At 43.3% G+C, this 21,290-nt stretch overlaps 1 protein-coding gene across 1 annotated transcript; it reads right to left on the reverse strand.

Annotated features, from left to right (window-relative positions):
* Positions 1 to 3,019: 3,019 nt before the first annotated feature.
* mknk1 (MAPK interacting serine/threonine kinase 1) lies at positions 3,020 to 20,947 on the reverse strand. Its single transcript, XM_083647720.1, has 14 exons — positions 20,733 to 20,947; positions 19,810 to 19,872; positions 18,157 to 18,259; positions 17,960 to 18,058; positions 16,379 to 16,476; positions 15,073 to 15,152; positions 14,901 to 14,974; positions 14,050 to 14,154; positions 13,197 to 13,252; positions 11,428 to 11,523; positions 8,175 to 8,369; positions 6,213 to 6,377; positions 6,001 to 6,044; positions 3,020 to 4,927 (listed from the first exon to the last, which is right to left on the reverse strand). Exons 1-14 carry the CDS (start codon positions 20,781 to 20,783, stop codon positions 4,663 to 4,665), a joined length of 1,494 nt encoding a protein of 497 aa, XP_083503846.1. The 5' UTR covers positions 20,784 to 20,947; the 3' UTR covers positions 3,020 to 4,662.
* Between the last annotated feature and the right edge of the window lie 343 nt (positions 20,948 to 21,290).

Below are 21,290 nucleotides of genomic sequence, written 5' to 3' on the forward strand. Positions count from 1 at the left end.
AAATCGAGCGTGGTGTATGTGATGGAGTTAAGTTTATTTCATATGGACATCACAGAGTATTGGAGATATAACAATATATACATGTATGCACAACAACCAGATACACAGTGTTAAGTGTTTATTTAGTGTTTATTTCTATTTGTTAATTTCACCAGCTGGTTGATTTTCCCTCCTGATTGCCTGATTGGCTGTGTGAGTGGGTTCCAGGTGTGTTGTGTGAGTACTTGATGAGATTGGGTCAGGTGCCAGCAGGTGATTGGTCAGTGTTGGGGAGGCCCAGCCTTTAAAAGAGAGCAATAAGCAGACACAGGTGCGTTCAGGGGCCATATCCCATCCTCCTCTACTCCCAACCAGCCACATTTCTGTTGGAGCTGCAGGAGCAGGCTGCCGTTTAAGGTAAGATGCTGTTTTTTAGTTTTCTCTTTTCTTCTTTAGGTAAGCTTTCAATTCCTAGTGAGTATTTTTGGCACAGGCCTACTCTGAAGCCAACCCTCCAACTCAAGCAGCTCAGCTTCATCGTTATTTAGAACTCAGAATTCTTGTCCACAATCTGAATTCTGAGTTCTAAATAGAACTCTATAGGAAGAAGACAGCATCTTCACTTAAACAGAAATGGCCGCCTACTCCCAAAGCTCCAACATAATGGCTGGTTGGGGGGGGAGAAGAGGATGGGATATGGCTTCTAGCCCACCCCCTGGGGGGGGGGTGGGGTCCTCTGCATGGAGGGGCCTTGCTGGCGCAATGTGATGTAACTATTGCACGCACCTTTTATATTCATCCATATAGGAATATGAAAACACACATAGCCAAAAAGAAAACATCACTATTAACCTCAAAAGAAGAGACTTCAGCTGTGTTAAGTGTATTTAGTGTTTAGTTCTAGTGTTTATTTCTGTTATTTCCTCCTGATTGGCTGTGTGAGGCTCCTGTTGTGTGAGTGCTTGATGAGATTACCGGTTTCAGGTGCGGTCAGAGAATCACTGCTCGTCACGCCAACATGATGATGTTTAGTTCAGTTCTTTTGGAAGACATCTTTGTTTTAGCCTATTTATCTTGTCGGTAAACAATAGTTAATAGAGTACTCATCACATTGAAAAATGTATTGCATGCGTTATGTGATGAAAGATTTTGTTTTTGGCGATGTATGATTTTACTGCTTTCATGAACACTTCATTTCCATATAGCTCGAACCCTGACGGCAATCAGGGTCTATCGGACATCACCATCACCTTGTGACCCTCATTGTTTGAAACACCTTGGACCAGTTTGATGGATTGGATCACTGAGCTACACATTACAATTATTATGCCAATCCAGAACCTAAATATAGAAATACAAACAGTTTAAGCCCCCTTTGGGCATACGAACCAAGGGATTTCAGCCGCCATTGTTTTTTCCATACACATTTAGTCAAATAGTTTGGTCAAACCAAGCGATTCAGCTACATTTAGAATCAGGTGAGACCATAGTAGATTTCACTCAGACCACAAAACATGTCTAAACAGGAAGGGGGCTTGACTTTGGCTCTCTGTTCAATGGCCACTCACAAATCTTTGGGGTGCAGTCCGCTACTTACTAAAGTGCATGTAAAGTGTAAACGCACTCATTGATGGAGCAAGTCTTCACTTCTTTAGTCCATCGTTCTTTTGGTTTGCACATTCAAAACCATTCACAGAACCAAGTAGATGCAACCTAACCAACACAACACAATCCATTACATACACTGGTTAAAAAAATTAATCCCAGTAGATGTAATGTAAACTATATGGCAATAATAATAAAAGCAACATTTTATACCAAATACAACCTACAAACAACAAGTCTAATTGTCACATTTCAAAATCATTCAGACTGACAAGACACTCATATAAGCAAGCAAATCTTTTGTGGCTGGTTTAATGGTTTTGCATCTGTACAAAACATGCAACGCCGTGGTTCAATTGAGGAATCTGAGGTAAAGTTGGTTTATAAATAGCAGGTGTTGAATTCACAGTTTTCAACCAAAGTGATGCTTCATATTAAAATAATCTAGCTTTCAGGTAAACTAAATAAGTGACTTAATTCAAAGTACATTGGTGCTACAGGTAGCTTGCATTGAAGTGAAAGCTAGATTTTCTAAGATCTACAATTTGATCAAACGTTGAACTTCTCCTCATGTTGAATCCATTCACATTCCTCACTCAGCACTTTTCCATAAATTCTGCATATGCCCTTTCAAAACATCAGCAGTAAACCAGACCAATGAGGATGGACTTGGAAAAGCAAGGTAATCCCAATCCCTTAAATGGAGTCCATTGTCTACATGCATCCACACAAATCAAATCACATACAGGCTAGACTGCCTAAAAAATAAAAAAATAAAAAATTAAGACTAGCCCTTGCCTCATCAGGTGGCTGAGAAGCAATGCTCTTACAAAATTCAGGAACTAGCAATTAAATATTTAAACAGAAATCAATTCACAGTTGGTACAACACAAATACAATCTATAAAATAAGGAAGATATTGCATTAAGGCTGCAACAGCTGCATAACTGTAATGCCTTGTGTTTATGATATGCATCGATAGGATACGGAGTATAAACTGTTGGCATAAAGAGGGGTTTATGCTGTATTGGATTCAGCATGAGTTGTATTAATACTAGGGGTGTCACAATATATCGTCCCACGAAATTTCGCGATAGTAAAACGTCACGATATGTATCGTTGAGAATGATGAAATCTCATATCGTGAAAAAAAAAAAAAAAAAATTTTTTTTTTTTTTTTTTCAAAAGCAGACAAAGAAACGTCTTTGTTTGTTGAAGTTCAATGTGTGGAAAGTAGTTCAGTTGAACAAGTCTCTGAAGAGACACATGAGAAGTTATACAGGAGAGAAACCATTCAATTGAGTTTCTGGCAAAACTGTTTACTTGACAGGAAAAACTGAAGATGCATAAAAAATAGACTAAGAAAAGTCTTGTTGTTTGAGTTTGAAGAAAAACTGAAGATGCATAATGAGAATTTATACTGCTGAGAAACCTTTTAGTTCAAAGTAAATCTAAGTGACGGTGTAACTCATTCTATTTCAAGATAAGCCTTATCTCCAATCTCATGTTTTTTCTAGTTGTTATTGTAATAACAATTTCCCACGACAGCATGTTTTGTATTTGTGCATTTCAAATAAAATACTACTTTTCCAGTCATATATTGTCATTATTCAAGTTTAAAAAAATATTGTTAAAATCGTATCGTATCGTATCGTTATCGTGAACCCAGTATCGTGATACGTATCGTATCGTGAACTGAGTGTATCGTGACACCCCTAATTAATACTTAGGAGAATGATAAATATATGCAATCTATATATAAAATTCTTAAAACTAAACAGGGAGCTACTGCCAAACTATGAAGTCCGTGTGTTAAACTCTGGGAACGCCAATGACTCCTGGACAAATCTCATTCAAGGATAAGGTGTCTCCTTAGTGCTCCAGCTCTTTGTCTCTAGAGCCGTTTTCACACATGCGCTTTATACCGGGAAATGACCAGAAAGCGGTGTAATGCCTTCATGTGTGAAAGTTGTTTTCCGGTATAAGCGCGCCCCCGTCATCGCGGGCATTTGACCACTTCTAACCTTGTGATAAGACCGGTATGCCGCGATAGGGGACATAAGTGTGAAACGGGTCCAGGTGAGAAGATTACTGGCCATGAGAGACAGCTGCAACACTGGCATCACAGCATGAGAAACTACACAGGAGTTCAGCAGTTAGTCATTTCTGATACTGTGTGGATAATCCTGTCAAAACAGAGGCTAAAATCGGTTAGCGAACGTGTGCAATTCAATTTGCATGTCTTACTTAAACTTAAAATATGTTTTATGACTCCAAGTAGAGTCCTGGAACTGGCCCAAAAAAGAAATGGGGCATATGTCGTCCACACAGTAAATAACGTATTTTCTGTCACGTCGTGGTTCATTATGGTTGTTATATAATTATGAGAACATGAATTAGCTATGTAACGAACCTCCCGTGCTGCTGACAGCCTGCTCGGTTTGCTGTCCGAGTGTCCATCACATAGATAACACCTCCCACTTTATCTCCCGCTGCTGTTTGTAATCGATATATGGCCTTAGTTATTCCATACGAGCGGCAATTGAATTGAATCGTCCATAATCTTGAAATCAGATCATATCTATATGCTAAGATAGGCTGCTACGCTACACAACACAACAGACGGAGTCAACTCTGACCTGCCCCGGATGTGCTTCAGAAGAAGAAGCGAGAAGCGCTTCTGTTTGGTAACAGAATAAGAAGAGAAAACCACAGAAGAAGAACATAAGCACATCTGAGGTTCATTACATAGCTAATTCATGTTCCCATAATTATATAACAACCATAATGAACCGCGAGGTGACAGAAAATATGTTATTTACAGTGTGAACGACATATGCCCCATTTACGCCTGTTTTGGCCAGTTCCAGGACTCTACTTGGATCTGAATATCTTCTAGGGGGATCAGAATGAAACCAAAGTTATTTGGGTGAGTAAAACATATTTTAAGCTGGAAATAAGGCCTGGGGTGTAAAAAACAGGAATTCTCCTTTAAGAATGAACAATAGAGCTACTTGTCAGTGGGACGACAAAGACGGGAGGACGTTCACCCAAGCCTTAAGTGGGGGGTTGAGTCAGTCAGGGGGCGAGTTCCTCCATGGCTCCTCCTCGCAGGGCGCTGGACATGGCCCTCCTGCGGGCCAGCCTGGAGTTGGAGGGAGGAGAGAGCCTCATGGAGACCAGGGCACCCACCTCCTCCTGCTTCTCGTCGTGCTGGAGCCTCATGGAGCAGACCATGGCTCCCACCTCCTCCTGCTGCTGCTGCTCGTCCTGCTGGGACAGCTGCCGGTTGAAGGCGATAGCGTGCGCAGCAAACTGGGTCAAGTCTTTGGTGCTGCTGTTCCTGTCAGGAGAGAGAAGGGAGAAGAGCATCTGTAAGATCATGGATGACTGTCTTTAACTCTTCTGGTCCGAAAACGCCTACTGTCCGTTTGGAGTATGAAGACAAAGAGTTTTGGCGGACTCCAGAACGGGACTCCAGAACTACGCACGCTTACACACTCGTCACACGCTCACTCACTCACTCACTCGCACACACACACACACACACACACACACACACACACACACACACACACACACACACACACACACACACACACACACACACACACACACACACACACACACACACACGGTTGAATGCTCTCATTTAGGACACTTCATGCCCAAAAGAACATGTGGGACCAAGTAAAAGTTAGCTTTCCTGCTCAGGACTAGACAGGAAGTGGTGTGATTTTGCTGCGTCAACACAGGAGTGTACTGTAGGAGTTAACCAGGGCGAGACAGGAAGTAGAGCGATTTTGCCTTCAGAGCTTAGATTAGATTATTTTAGATTGTGAAACTTTTTTCAGATTTCCCCTCCATTTGTACTTGGCCGATGTCCCCCTGCTGCCCAGGGTCACTGCTCCACCCTCTGCCAATCTGGGGAGAGCCGTAGACTAGCACCATGCTTCCTCCAAGACATGCCGGCCGCTTCAGGACACATACCCTTAATCTGGCTTCCCACCCGCAGACCCATTGCCCGACACCCGACTAAGCCGGAGGTAACCCGGGGGCGCGAACCTGCGACCCTCGTGTTGGTAGGCAGGGAATCTACCGCTACACTACACTACCCTACACTACACGGACGGCCTAGATTGTGAAACTTTTGAGAAAAGCTGGGCTGTGCAGAGCAACAGAAATGGTTTGAGAGGTATAAAAGTATAATGTAATAGTATAAACGCACCACACATTGTCCAGTCTTCAGAAAGTAATACAATTATTTATGTATTAATTATTAATTAATTAAATTAATTAAAATGTATTTATTAATGTCCTTTGTTGCTCTGTAAAGCACTTTGCACAAGCACTGACAATTGTTTAAAGGGCTTTAGAGATGAATTTGACATAGTTTTCAAAGCTATCTGGTTTTACCTTTGGAGAAAATGAGGAGTTGGAAGACCTCTCTCTGGAGCATTCTGGGGAAATGAAAACACCAGCATGGGTTCTTCATGTACACTTTAACTTTGAAATAACCACAAAATAAAGATTGTGAAATAAACTCCTAATTGTATTACTAATAAATGCCACTGGATGAATTAGAGTAGAAGTAGTCATGTGTCAATACAAGTTTAGAAGACACCTACCCCCTGCACCCAGGGGTGCTGGAGGACCTGAGCAGCACTGAGACGCAGAGTGGCATCCCGGACCAGCAGCTTGGATATGAGGTCCTTGGCTCCCTCTGAGATGTGAGCCCAGTCCTTGTCTGGAAACTCATACTTGCCCTCCTGGATGCTCTCAAACAGGTGACTCTGAGGAGAGATAATATCCCAGAAAATTAGTTAATATTGTTCATATATCACAGTTTCGTAGTGTTACAGACATCCCCCTTTCGCATGTAGATATGATCAATATTTATTGATTTATTATTATTTATTGTCTTTGTTGTGGCTGTTCATCTTTTGATCTGCTCTGCTCATTTAGAAGGATATAGAGGCACCCTTTATACCTCTATATCGCCTCTTTGTCCATATGGTGCCTTTTTGTCCATACGGGGCTGCCATAGGCGTACTTAAAATGGCGTCTGCCTCGGCCCTCGAGAGGTCAGTCTGGTACGCACAGCCACATCACCTGTGGACAGTTAATATTAGTGTCTTGTCTCATTTTGCTTTGCTTTGTCACGTCTGTCCGGGCTCGTGTTTATGGGACCTCTTTGATCACGTGAGGACGCAGGATGCTTCTGGAGGCCACATCAGCTAAAGCCTCCAACCTACAGTATAGCAGACTCCAAACTAATTCAACCCTACTCCTCCTACTACATTAAGGATTTGATCGATCAATCTATGTTAACCGATTAATCGACAATGTAGGCTATGTGCTATTTTATCATGTTTCTTTTCTTTTCTGAAATAATTTAACACCACAAGCGTAAAATGTAACTTTCACTGCTCATACAGAGGAAGACAAAAGCCAAGCTAGCAGACAGAAAGTCCAGGGTGGAGAATTACAGCCAAAAAGACAACAGTCATCATTGTAAACATTATAATACAATGTTGAAATATCTCACGTCCACAAGCACAATGACAGCTAATGCAGGAAGTGAAGTTGGTTGATCAACTTGTTGGGTCGGCCTAAAGACACGTGTAAAACCCTGCATTTTGTATTTTGTATGTCAAAAGCAGTTTTTAATATAATGATTAATCGATTAATTGATCATTAACCTGACCAATTCATCGATTAAGGAAATTGATAAAAATGTGCATCCCTAACATAGACCGTTACATGCTGAAATGGAAGAAGTGGGAAACTTATGTTAAAGTGATAATACAGAAGATTTCAGTTTTCTTGTCTCTGACAACACCTGTGGCCATGAGCTTACTGCAGATGAGATCCACACAGTGTCACATAAGTGATGTGAAGGATTTTTCCTTCTTCTTCTTAATACATTCAAGTTGGCCAGTGGGGGGCGGTAATGCAACGCTTGGACGTCAACCAAGCACACATCTCAAAAGAAGAAGTTGGTCTGCGGTAGTTGGCAGAGCTATATAATAGAAGAATTGTGACATCTCATTCACTCCAATGGACCAGTTTTTGCATTAAGCAGAATAGACAATTGTGATGTACTTTTGAAAGGGTAAGATGTTTAAACAATCAAATTGTATATAATCAGCTTTATTTTATGCATTAAAACGTAGCATGAGAGCAGGATGAATCAGCGTGACATCACTGCCACCCAAAAATGCATAACCCCGCGGCAGTTAACTAGTATGAGTTGTGTCAAACAAACGTTCATATCTCAAAAACTCAATCACAACGCTTATTTTTTGACATTCTGAGTGAGAGCAGAATTAGCTCAAGAGTGTGATGTATAATATATATGCATGTCGTGTTAAAGTTGTGTGAACTGTCCCAGTTTTTAAATTGTAAACACGGTCAGCCGGCTAGAGTCAGATGCTCAAAATCAGGCCCCATAGCCATCCGTTGCCACCCAGTGTTACACTGTTACAGTGTAACAGTGTTACAGTCTGTAGGAAGGGAATACTTATAGATGTGTCAGATGAGGAGGGATGGAGAGAGGAGAGGAGAGGAGAGCTGGTGATGAAGCGTACCTGGCAGGTTCGGCAGGTCTCTCCTCTCTCCCAGCCACAGTCGCTGCCACAGTGGCCTGTGAATGGGGGGCTGCCGCTCAGCAGGATGTACAGGATGACCCCCAGGCTCCAGAGGTCACAGCGTTTGTCGTAGAAGGAGGCCTTGTCTGTGAACACCTCCACTACCTCTGGAGCCATGTACTCCGCTGAGCCACACTGAGGAGAGACGAGCCAAACTGAAAACACACATGTACACACACAAGAGTCTGGGGACTGTTCCCACACACACACAGACATGTACACACACAAGAGTCTGGGGACCACGCACACGCACACACACACACACACACACACACACACACACACACACACACACACACACACACACACACACAAACAAAAGAGTCTGGGGACTGTTCCCACACACACACACACACACACACATGTACACACACAAGAGTCTGGGGACCACGCACGCACACGCACACACACACACGCACACACACACACACACACACACACACACACACACACACACACACACACGAGTCTGGGGACTGTTCCCACACATACACATGTACACACACAAGAGTCTGGGGACTGTTCCCAAGTACACTCATATTAGGGCTGGGTGATATGGCCTACTGTCACATTTACTCGCCCCCCCTCGCTCATTTTCTCCCCAATTGTACTTGGCCAATTTCCCCCCCTGCTGCTCCACCCTCTGTCAATCTGGGGAGAGCCTAGACTAGCACCATGCTTCCTCCGACACATGCGCAAGTCGCTTCTTTTCCACCTGACAGGGGGAGCTTCACCAGCAGGACCATTGAGTTATAATATGAATGGAGGGAGTGTCCCTATCTCCTCCCTGTATGTTTTATTGAAGCCAAAATCCGGCCAGATCAGTGAACCAGAGTCTGCACAGTAGCGCCCTTGATTGAGAACCTCTGAGAGCTCCACGCCCCTCTGAACTTTCTTATGTAGAGCTGCTGTTTCTAGAATGCGCACAGTGCGTTGTGTATTTATATACAGTCTAGCTCTGTAAATATGACACTTTAAGTTGTAATATTTTTTGTCTCGCCAAAAGTAACCAGGAAGATTCCCACTATGAGATCAGTTTATCAAAATGACGCCTGTACGAAAATCTGATTTTGGTTGTCGGAGATTTTAGACCTCCGGGCTGCTGACTGCTGCTGACTGCTGACTGCTCTCAGCCCGGGCCGGAAGTGGAGGCAGGCCACTCACTCACCTCCAGCCTCACTGGGGGGATTGCTGTGTTGACTAAGCTAGCCTAATGTTTCCGTGGCATTTTGATTAACTTTATGATTACATTTCTTTTGGCGCAAATGTTGGTTTAACAAATTTAACCGTGAGGCTACGTTGTTGTACCCCCCCGGTACAGTGTGGGCAGCCCAACCTAACGTTAGCCCAGTGATAGCCCCTATTAGCTAGGTTAGCAGTACAGATAGGGGCTAGCCCAGTGAGTGCGTGAGCCAGGCTGCCTAGTCTATTGCCTGGTATTAGTGGTATATCGTTACTAAGAGAGGAGCTTGTGAAGAACGAACATCCCCACAGTCAAAGCATTTCCCCCAGATATGCATATAAAAACGTTTGTTGCTTTAATAGCCTACAAAAAATAAAACGTCTGTTTGTATGTGATGCTAATCCGTTAGCGATGAGCTAACGGTGCTTGTGTACTACTAGGCCTCATCCATATACCCGGGACGGGAGTTAACGTTATAAAACACATTTCCTGTCAGTTGGACAACCTGGTCAGTTCTGAAAATATGTGTATTATTGTGTTATTCCAGCTATCGTTATCGGTTGTTAAGTTATAGTAATATTAAGCCGATAAATAATGAAAAACAGCGGCTAACGCCATTGCTAGCCTGCATGTTAAAACCATTGTGTACCCATAACGTAGCTGGAGTAACACACAAAGTAAAACACATTTTCTGAACTTACTTCAGTCGCCAACCAACGTTAATTCCTCGCGCACCTTTCTCAAAACAAAGTTATTTTTATTGCACTCCATTGATATGTCTGGTAGCCAGCACAGCCAACCCATGAGCCACCCCGACCTCCAGGCCTGCACTACCCAGGCTAAGAGCCCATCTCCCGGCCCCACACACCCAGCAGAGCCACCCGACCTCCAGGCAGCGTTAGATAACGATGAAGCCGTGTGTCTTGTCTATGACGATAGATCTATACTGTGAACAGCCTGTCCAGCCAATGACGGCTTGAGACTGGCTGCCACAGCTGTCAATCATCCATTTTTATCCCTTTTTATATGTCAAATAACTACTTAAAAACAAACTGATCAGAAAAATGACCACTTGCACAGGTATTAGCATGATAATGACTATCTAAAATGATACAAACCACCTTTGGAAAAAAATTATCTGACGTATACTGTGATTATTTCGGTTTTGATTTTCCCATCCACTAACATGGGGAGGCGGGCCTTGTGACCTAATACTGGATTCAACCGCCAGAGCGGCGATCTAACATGCAGCGGCTTCACTGAACCAGTCTGATGCCCAGTCCATCTTATAATAGGTCCATGAGCAGGACATAGCACGTAGAAGGATCACGCTATTCAGTTCCCTTCCACCCCGACCAGGCGCCCCGACTGACCAGAGGAGGTGCTAGTGCAGCGACTGACCAGAGTAGGTGCTAGTGCAGCGACTGACCAGAGGAGGTGCTAGTGCAGCGACCAGGACACAAACCCCCAATCCGTCTTCCCACCCACAGACACCAGCCAATCGTGCCTGCATGGATGGAAGTAACATGGGGGTGCGAACCTGCGACTCATGTTGGTAGGCAGGGAATCTACCGCTACACCACCCGGACGCCCCTACTGTCCCATTTACCTGGATAACAACAAATGTAATTTGTTTTCTAACCCCGGTACAGAAATACTATATTCACCATTATATTATATATATATTATATTATTATTCACCATTAGCATCATAAATACATCAAAAGTATGCCTTTATTTTGAAGGTAACCCCACTTTACTCACAGTCTTATTCTGTCCAGCTCTGGCTGGTGAGAGACAGGCCATTAGACATTAGCTATTTTACTTTGACGCACACAAATTAAGTTGGTTACTTGAGAAATGCATTTACTAAACATACTGACAAGTAGAACATTTGCTCGGTGAGAGTGCCAGTAAAATAGAGATATTTTTAAGATTGCTGGTATATCGCCCGGCCCTAATTCATCTGTTTCCATGTTGTGTCTCAGCTCTAAGGTCAGAGTGCCTTACTGGTGTGGTGAGCTCCGGAGTGGTTATAGGCGTACAGGCACTGCTGAGCTTCACTCCACTTCCCAGGTCAAAGTCGCAGATCTTTACTGGAGACACCTGAGCAGGAAGATGGTTGGACGAAAAACAATGATCATACTATGATCATCCACTAGAGCACAAGCTGGGAATGATCCACACCCTACAACAGCGGGCGGTAGTGATGCGCGGGTCAGGGTTTTTTAACGCCCGCACCAACCCAACCCAGCCCGCCCGCCCCGTTCAAATATCTGAAAATGCTAACAAACCCAACCCAGCAGCCCGCAAACGGCCAATTTAATGTAATATGTCTCTGGACTCACGATGAGCGCAGCAGAGCTCTCCAATGTGTCCAAACTCGTCTCTCTCCTTCTCTCTCTCACAGACAGACACACACATGCGTGCCGGTGCACGACTGGACAGCAGTTTTACTGCTCTGGATGCGTTGCGTGGCTGCCTTCATGTCGTTGAGTGATTTCTGCTTCGTCGGCGTTAGCCTACAAACTCAGCTCTTATCGATATTTCATCAATTAATCCAAGGTCTTCAAATGGAGGTAGCAGCCAGGTAGAGGTAGGCTACAGAAACATTTCTTATTCCTTCCCATTTATTTTAATTACCTCATGCGCTCTCAATTGATCACGTAGCCTACTCACATTGCAGTATAGTTGACCAATAGATCACAGTCGAGTCCACACAGAAAATCTGCGGTGGCATTAGTTTTATGGACACTTCAAATAATAATTACAGCGAATAATCCTTCCGAAATGTTTGTTTTGAGAGCACACAGCTACCTCATGTGAAGTGTTTCTTTATTAGTGCAGCAGGTGCAGACGGCTTCAGACTCGCTGATTGTGTGTACGAGTGAGAGAGAGTTCACGTCTTAATAAAGGGTTAGTCTGCGTGTTTCACTGCTCTAACTCAATTATATTATAATGTTGCTTTGTCACGTTCTGAGCCTGCCCCGCCATATTTGTCAACCCAGACCGCCTGCGGGGCGGGCCAGCCCGCGGCACCCGGCGGGTTCTGGGTGACCCGCGCATCACTACCGGGCGGAGACTGTACACACAAACCCTGAGGACAGAGACAAGGAACAAAATCATGTCAAACAAGCATTGAAACATTGTGGCTATCCAGAGTGGGCCTTTATCAAAACACACACAAAACACAAAAACGATCTTAGACAACCAGCAAAAATGGAAATGGAACACAAGGTCAGAAGAAACCATGTTGCCATTCCATATATGGCTGGGCTTTCTGAGAAGTCTCGAAGGGTTTTCTCCAAACACAACATCCCTGTGTATTTCAAACCTAAGAACAGCGTTTGGTCCATCCAAAGGACGAGATTCCAAAACATCAAAAGAGCAACCTGGTATATGCAGTCCAATGCAGTGAGGAGTGCAAAGATCTGTATATCGGGGAAACCAAACGGCCGCTCAGTAGACTCATGTCCCAACACAGGCGAGCAAACTCCTCTGGACAAGACTCAGCAGTCTGTTTGCCAAAGTTACTTACTGCTGCATTTACAACTGATGATGAACACCGAAATGTCTTGTTTTATATTGTTTTTTAGGCCAGTGCTTTTCAAAATAAATCATTTTTAAAACTTATATTACCTGAAAAATTTACTTACACAGACAATGATCATACTATGTTATGCTGTTAGGAATAACTAACCTTCTGAGAGCTTTTGTTTATTTATACACACACACACACACACACACACACACACACACACACACTTACACACACTTACCCTATCAGTGTATTCACAAAGGATATTCTCAGGCTTGAGGTCTCTGTGGGCGATGCCTGTACAGAAGCACAGTGTAGTGATGATGAGAGAAGTCTGTTATGTTTTACAGTGTAGTGATGATGAGAGAAGTCTGTTATGTTTTACAGTGTAGTGATGATGAGAGGAGAAGTCTGTTATGTTTTACAGTGTTGTGATGATGAGAGGAGAAGTCTGTTATGTTTTACAGTGTTGTGATGATGAGAGAAGTCTGTTATGTTTTGCAGTGTAGTGATGATGAGAGGAGAAGTCTGTTATGTTTTACAGTGTAGTGATGATGAGAGGAGAAGTCTGTTATGTTTTACAGTGTTGTGATGATGAGAGAAGTCTGTTATGTTTTGCAGTGTAGTGATGATGAGAGGAGAAGTCTGTTATGTTTTGCAGTGTTGTGATGATGAGAGGAGAAGTCTGTTATGTTTTACAGTGTAGTGATGATGAGAGGAGAAGTCTGTTATGTTTTACAGTGTTGTGATGATGAGAGAAGTCTGTTATGTTTTACAGTGTTGTGATGATGAGAGGAGAAGTCTGTTATGTTTTACAGTGTTGTGATGATGAGAGGAGAAGTCTGTTATGTTTTACAGTGTTGTGATGATGAGAGGAGAAGTCTGTTATGTTTTGCAGTGTTGTGATGATGAGAGGAGAAGTCTGTTATGTTTTGCAGTGTCGTGATGATGAGAGGAGAAGTCTGTTATGTTTTGCAGTGTCGTGATGATGAGAGGAGAAGTCTGTTATGTTTTGCAGTGTAGTGATGATGAGAGGAGAAGTCTGTTATGTTTTGGTCGGCACTGCTCTTTGGAGGGCGACCTTTGACCTATACCTTTAGTGTGTAGGAAGTGGAGGGCTTGTGCGATGTCCCTGACCACCTTGCTGGCCTCCAGCTCATCAAAGTGCTTACGGTTCTGGATGTGAGTCAAAATGGAGCCTGAGGGAGGAGAAAGAGTCACTTAGCATTCAGTGTGGGTGTATATTCACAGCAGGGTATAAATGCAGGAATCCTCAAGTTAAATTCAATACCTTTCAAGACCTTTTTTAAGACTTTTTCAAGACCTCAACGCCACCTTCATTACATCAGCGATAGTTTCATCACGATACAATATTATATAGATTCTAGTCTGCCACGATATATTGATTCAATTCAGGGTTATGTGATCGATATGGTACGATATCATATGATATGATATATGATATCATCTGCTCATTTAACACCATCAATAGCTACAAAAGGTCATACTTCTCAAATGGCAATTTAATACTTTTTAAGGGCCTTAATTTTCCCTGAATTGATTTATCAACTTGTAATACTTTTCAAGACCCCACGGATACCCTGCAGTGATATAACCCGTGGATACCCTGCAGTGATATAACCCGTGGATACCCTGCAGTGATATAACCCGTGGATACCCTGCACACCTGCATACCGTGGATACCCTGCAGTGATATAACCCGCGGATACCCTGCACACCTGCATACCGTGGATACCCTGCAGTGATATAACCCGTGGATACCCTGCACACCTGCATACCGTGGATACCCTGCAGTGATATAACCCGCGGATACCCTGCACACCTGCATACCGCGGATACCCTGCAGTGATATTTTTTCAGTTATCTGAGTCGTGATATGTAGTAGTGCATGCCATATAACCAATATCTATTATCTGAGACTTACCTCCACACAACTTCTCAAAGACCAAGTAAAAACAGGAGCTATCTTCAAAGAACTGGATCAGTTCCAAAATGTTCCTGCAGGGTAAAAGGCAAAGATGTATAATCTGTTCTCATTCCATCTTCATCATGAATGCAGCTAAATGGCAGATGAGATGATCAGTGTGCTCACTCACTTGTGCTCTTGACACTGGTAGAGTGTCTCCACTTCTCGGAAGACTCGGCTACGGCTGTGCCCCGCACTTTTCTCTATGATCTATCAACAATCAACAGGTAGTGTTATAGTGTGTAATAATAGTGTCAAATATTAGTTGCCAAAATTAAAATTAAAATCTTTTGATTTATTGTTAAATCTAAACAATTGGGCTGTTCTATTAAGCACCTCTTCGTAGCTGGAGTATTGCAACTATTGTTTTTAGAAATTTAATTTGACAAATGGAGGTCATGTAGAGCCACTTCTGGAATGTTTTTGGAATATAAATCAAGATTACATGCATGACTTAAAGTCCCTGGAAACCAGAAATATTTCTTTATTATTTAGCATTTTGAGTTCATCACATCACAGGATCCTATGTTAATAAGCCACCAGCCGAATTTGAACGATGATGAACGTCGCAAAGTATATAAATTTAGGTTTCACAGCCATGGCAAAACTCATGAGATTTCATTATTTTTTAGAGTGTACTTTCTCCCGCGGAATGTGTGGGCGTGTCCCATCTACAGCAGGGAAATTTCTGTCTCTCGGAGAGCGCGAGAGAGAGGGGGGAGGGAAACGGAGAGAGAGAGAAAGAGAGATGAGTGCACACACCGTGTGTGTGTGTGTGTTCGCGCGTTGCTCCGTGGCTCTGAGAGGAAGAGATCTCTGTCCGTTCTCTCTCTCTCTCTCTCTCTCTCTCTCTCTCTCTCTCTCTCTCTCTCTCTCTCTCTCTCTCTCTCTCTCTCTCTCTCTCTCTCTCTCTCTCTCTCTCCTCTCTCTCTCTCTCTCTCTCTCTCTCTCGACTAGTGAGAGAGAGAGAGAGAGAGAGAGAGAGAGAGAGAGAGAGGAGCGCATGGCTTGAAACCCGACACCTTGCTAATCTCACAAGCATAGCGCTTGGCAGACCGCACAGGGAGACGGACAGCGAGGGAGCGCTGTCACTGGGGGCAAAGAACGGACTTGCCATAGGTGGGTGCGGATTGCGCCCGTGTACAAAGGTTATATAGAGCTTATGACGTCATAAGCTCCTGCGTTTTAGCACCTCGCGCACTGCTGTCTTCAATGAGGAAGTACTTTGTAGAATCTTGTAGAAAAGTGGCGATTTTAAGGCTTTGGGTTGAAAGTAATGTATAATAATTTCGGAGGCACAAAATTACTAACATAAGACCCTAAATAACATAGTTAGAACGTTTTTGTGGATTTTGGTTTCCAGGGACTTTAATGTATTACGTATTGCCTATTTTGTATGAGAGAGTAGTGCCTGATGTCTCACCATCCTAACTCACCTTGACAGCAAACTCCTTTCCGTTCTGCAGGCTGATGCAGCCCTGGACTTTGGCGTACGCCCCCTGACCCAGCAGCTCATCGGTCAGCTTGTACAGGTCTGGAAGAGACATGGAACCCATGAGACAGGCTGAATGTGGAGAGACCATCTTGCGATGGGATCACACTAGGGATGTCACCGGGGCGTGTACACGTGTAACCGCCGGATAGGAAATCATATCCGTTTAGAAAAATCAATAACCGACTACACGTCTTGTTTTTTTTGTCCTTTTAAATAACGTTTTTAAATAAAGTTTTGACAATGATTTGACTGTGTTTTTGACTTACAATCATTCATTTCTCATCAAAAATAAACTGTTTAGAGGTGATAATGCTGCCTGTAAGCTACAGATGATAACTTTAACGTTACACGAATCAGTGCAGTAACGTTGCACGTAATGGACGCATGGCCCATGTGACGGTCACAATGTAGTTCCACCTTCGTTCTTGACCTTGCTTAACCCATTGGTACCTGATGCAGCATGTGTGCGTGTATATCCCTCATTTGTGTGTGTATCCCTTTAAGACCATGAACCGCGTCACGCGGTCTTAAAGGGATACACACACAAATGCTGCATCAGGTATCAATGGGTTAATACAACATTGTCCGCTGACTCCATGTTCTGGTTCGATCATATTGTTATGCGGGGGTCAGGTGGATTCATTCGCAGACACTTGGCGGCTTGAACACTGGACGCTTGGTAACGTGGAATCTGCAACAGGCAAACTTGGGAGACTGAAAGGCTGTTGCAGAAGTAGACCTTAAAATGAGTTTACGATCAAACACGAAAGATTGGCAGAACCCACTCTTATAGCTCCAGAACACTTTACATTATGACATCATCGCTAAGATATGACATCATCAGTGGAACCATCAATGACTGACATCATCAGTGGCATAATCAAAGATCATCACTGTCGACTCCCCAATGATGACTGTAGTTATGACATCTAACGAGCAGGACCACATTTTTCCACGACAAGCACACACACACACACACACACACACACACACACACACACACACACACACACACACACACACACACACACACACACACACACACACACACACACACACACAGAAAATGATTAGCCTTCTTCATGTGATAAATAATATGAGTTTTATTACCATCAAAAGCACCTGTGCAGCTGTCTGTTGTTTTCTTCTTCATGTGATAAATAATATGAGTTTTATTACCATCAAAAGCACCTGTGCAGCTGTCTGTTGTTTTCTTCTTCGTGTGATAAATAATATGAGTTTTATTACCATCAAAAGCACCTGTGCAGCTGTCTGTTGTTTTCTTCTTCATGTGATAAATAATATGAGTTTTATTACCATCAAAAGCACCTGTGCAGCTGTCTGTTGTTTTCTTCTTCATGTGATAAATAATGAGTTTTATTACCATCAAAAGCACCTGTGCAGCTGTCTGTTGTTTTCTTCTTCGTGTGATAAATAATATGAGTTTTATTACCATCAAAAGCACCTGTGCAGCTGTCTGTTGTTTTCTTCTTCATGTGATAAATAATATTAGTTTTATTACCATCAAAAGCACCTGTGCAGCTGTCTGTTGCTCTTGTTCTTTTCTTCTTCTTTCTTTTAGCCGCATCTGGGATGCTGATCGGCTGGCTTTTCTGAATCTCTGTACCAATGAGAGCAGAATACATGTGCATCAAAATAAGTACAAGCTGCACGTCGCACAAATGCATGTCAAATAACTATTGTGAGTTAGAACGTTACCTGCTGGGCCCTGGGAGAGGCGCTGTCTCTCTTCTGTGGCCATTCCAGTCTGCTCAATTCCCCCACAGCTCTCCCCAACTTGGCCCACAGCCAGGGAGCTGCCCTGTAACACAGGACAGGAGTATGTGGGCAGAGGAAGGTGTACCAAGTGTACCAAAGTCAACGCTGCGCGTGGCACGGAGTGATTAATTAACCCCGGAGCTTGCATTTCCGGTCATTCCGTTTGATTGGCCGGTCAGCGGTCATAGAAACATGGTTGGCGCAGGGAATTTACGGCAATATGGAGATTATAGACTACCTATAATAACCTGCTATCAATTGTTTTTTAAGCTCAATAAACACAGATCTATGTGTCTGGTATTTATTCCAATTTTCCAGGAAACCTTACTTGTCTAACAGAAACACTGCACAGGGCTCCCACACATTTCCATGGATGAATTTTCTAAACTTTTCCATGACTTTTCAAGGATCAAAGTGACTCTGAATCAGATTCAATACCAGAAATGATGACTACACTGGACAAATGGTACATTTAGATTTTAGTGCTTGAGAGTCACTGCATCACATTACATGGAAGCTATTGAAATAAAACAGGAATTTTCAATAATACTACGAATATAAATTACAAGAAGCACTCAAATCGACACATTCGAGCTACGTTACATCAACAGCTACAGAACATAAGTTTGCCATTACGTTACATTACATCCAGGGCCTGGAAAGTGAGATTGTGAAATTCCATGACTTTTCCAGGATTTCCATGACCCGTGGGAACCGTGCTTACAGCCCCCACTATACTAACACTATACACTATACTAGGCTAATGGATTATTAATAACACATATGACCTTCTTTTGCATGGCGGCACACTGAGTCATTTACTACAAACACTTTAGCTGATGATCTTTCCTTGAGGCAACCTGCCAACACAACGAGGATCCAGGAAGTGCTGTCTGTCACAGGCATCATCTGACCCTGGATGTTCACACAGCCGGTGATAGTGCATGACTCATGCAGAGTGATGAAACCTCTATATTTCAACACAGATACAGATAAGCTTGGTTCCTGGTAGGGCTGCACGATAAATACATTTTGAATCGTAATTTGAATGAGTTAGGACGATGTTAAAGACCCTGGAAACCAAAATCCACAAAAACCAGAAATCCAGCACTGCAACACTTGTTAGGAAAATATTTTGTTTTCACTTGTCGTGAAATGGAGGCGGAGCGAGGTGGCCGCCTCATAATTCTCGATGCAGGAAAAACCTAAATTCAACCACTTTCAATGACCCAAGTTCAACCACTTTCAATGACCCAAGTTCAACCACTTTCAATGACCCAAGTTCAACCACTTTCAATGACCCAAGTTCAACCACTTTCATTGCCAAGTTCAACCACTTTCAATGACCCAAGTTCAACCACTTTCAATGACCCAAGTCCATTTTCAAAAACCTTCAAATCCACAAACTTTCAATTATTTCAAGGACCCGTGGGAACCCTGTCACAGGTTTGATGCACAAAGCCGGCAGTTTTACAGGTTACAACATACTTTACTGTACTGCACTGTACTGTACTGTTACAGTATAGTACAGTATGGGTACTGTACTTATACTGTACTATACCCATACTGTACTGTACTCATACTGTACTGTACCTGGAGAGAGTGCTGGAAGGCTTGAAGGTCTGTCATCATGCTGTGCCTCACCATATCTGCCAACTGAAAGCACATGACACATTTTTGTCATCTAGAACAGTAACGTAATGTCGGCTGGCAGCAGGCATAAGCTTATGCCTGAAGTATGGACTGTCGCACGGAAATGAGAGACACTGAATTCTTCTGACGAGAAAACGCTTTGAGCTTTTATACTCTGTGTGGGTTTCTCCTCGCGGAAGTGACTGGTATTTTTGAAAAGTCCACTTTGTCCGCGTAGTTAGAAAATGCGGCGTGCGCACCTGCACGGACAGGACAGGACAGGCGAAACCCGTCCCCACCGGAGCCTTGTAGAGGGGCGTGTCTTGCAGAGGGGCGTGTCGGCTGATTTGACGTCACTTTTCACACTCGCGGTCCTCGCCGATGCGGGAAGCATACATTCCAGCTACGCCCACTGAAGCCAAACTCAATCCAAAAACCTGTTCGTTTTACGGTTGTCTTGCTAGTCACGAAGTGCGCCCGACTGCTATAACATGACTTTAGACCTGTTATGAACCAGTGGGGTATTTTCTAATATTCGGGCTAAAAACCGAAGCTCAGACCACGTACGTTTCTTGTTTATTTACAAAACTCACATCTGCGCTCATTCGTTTGGTTCCGGGTCTCGTGCTGCCCCCCGGCCCCCTTAAGTCATTTGACAAATTATGTTACCAATGAATGGAATTATTATAGCGAAAATAAACTGCCCCCTTTTTGGCTGGGACGACCCCCTGGAACCCGCTTAATATCAACGGTATGAACGTTAGCCGTAGCAAGCTAGCTGACGTTAAGTTTAAGTAAGTCCCCCCCTGTTAACGTTCATTAGATAGATAGGCTAGTGAATGACACGCCGCCTTGTTAATATTATAGCAAACATGAAATAATACCTGGAATGTGTCTCCAGACTGGACAAAGCCCTCAATCAGAGCCTCCGCCATCTGATGCAAGGAGCCATAGATATGAGACAGACAGGAGCGAGTGACGCGTAAACCGGTCTTCTTCTTCTTCTTCTTGTTTAATGGCGGTTGGCAAACAGCATTTTGTGCATTACCGCCACCTTCTGGATTTTAGCAGTTTCACAGTATTCTATTTACATTGTGAAAAACAAAACGATGTCCACTCAAAGTGCTCCAAATCATAATATTGTCCATTCTGTCACCCAGACTCATTTGTCTGAGTTTTCTCAAAATGCTTCCCTCAGCATATTGTCTAGATCTTTTCCAGTTACATCCACCACATCTAAAAAAAAAAAACTCCTGGCAGCGTCCAGCACCATCTCGATTCTCTGTCTTCCCTTCCGTCAATATCAACAGTTGAACACCATGGCAATGAAAGCCAAAAATCTCGTTTTTTCCACGCAGATAAGTTTAGCTCGATCCGTTTCCTGCTTTTTCTTTCTTCTTCCATTGAGTTTTATGGCGGTTGGCAAACAGATTTGGTGCATT

This window comes from Poromitra crassiceps (genome assembly GCF_964638095.1).
Source record: "Poromitra crassiceps genome assembly, chromosome: 12".
Taxonomy (NCBI): Eukaryota; Metazoa; Chordata; class Actinopteri; order Beryciformes; family Melamphaidae; genus Poromitra; species Poromitra crassiceps.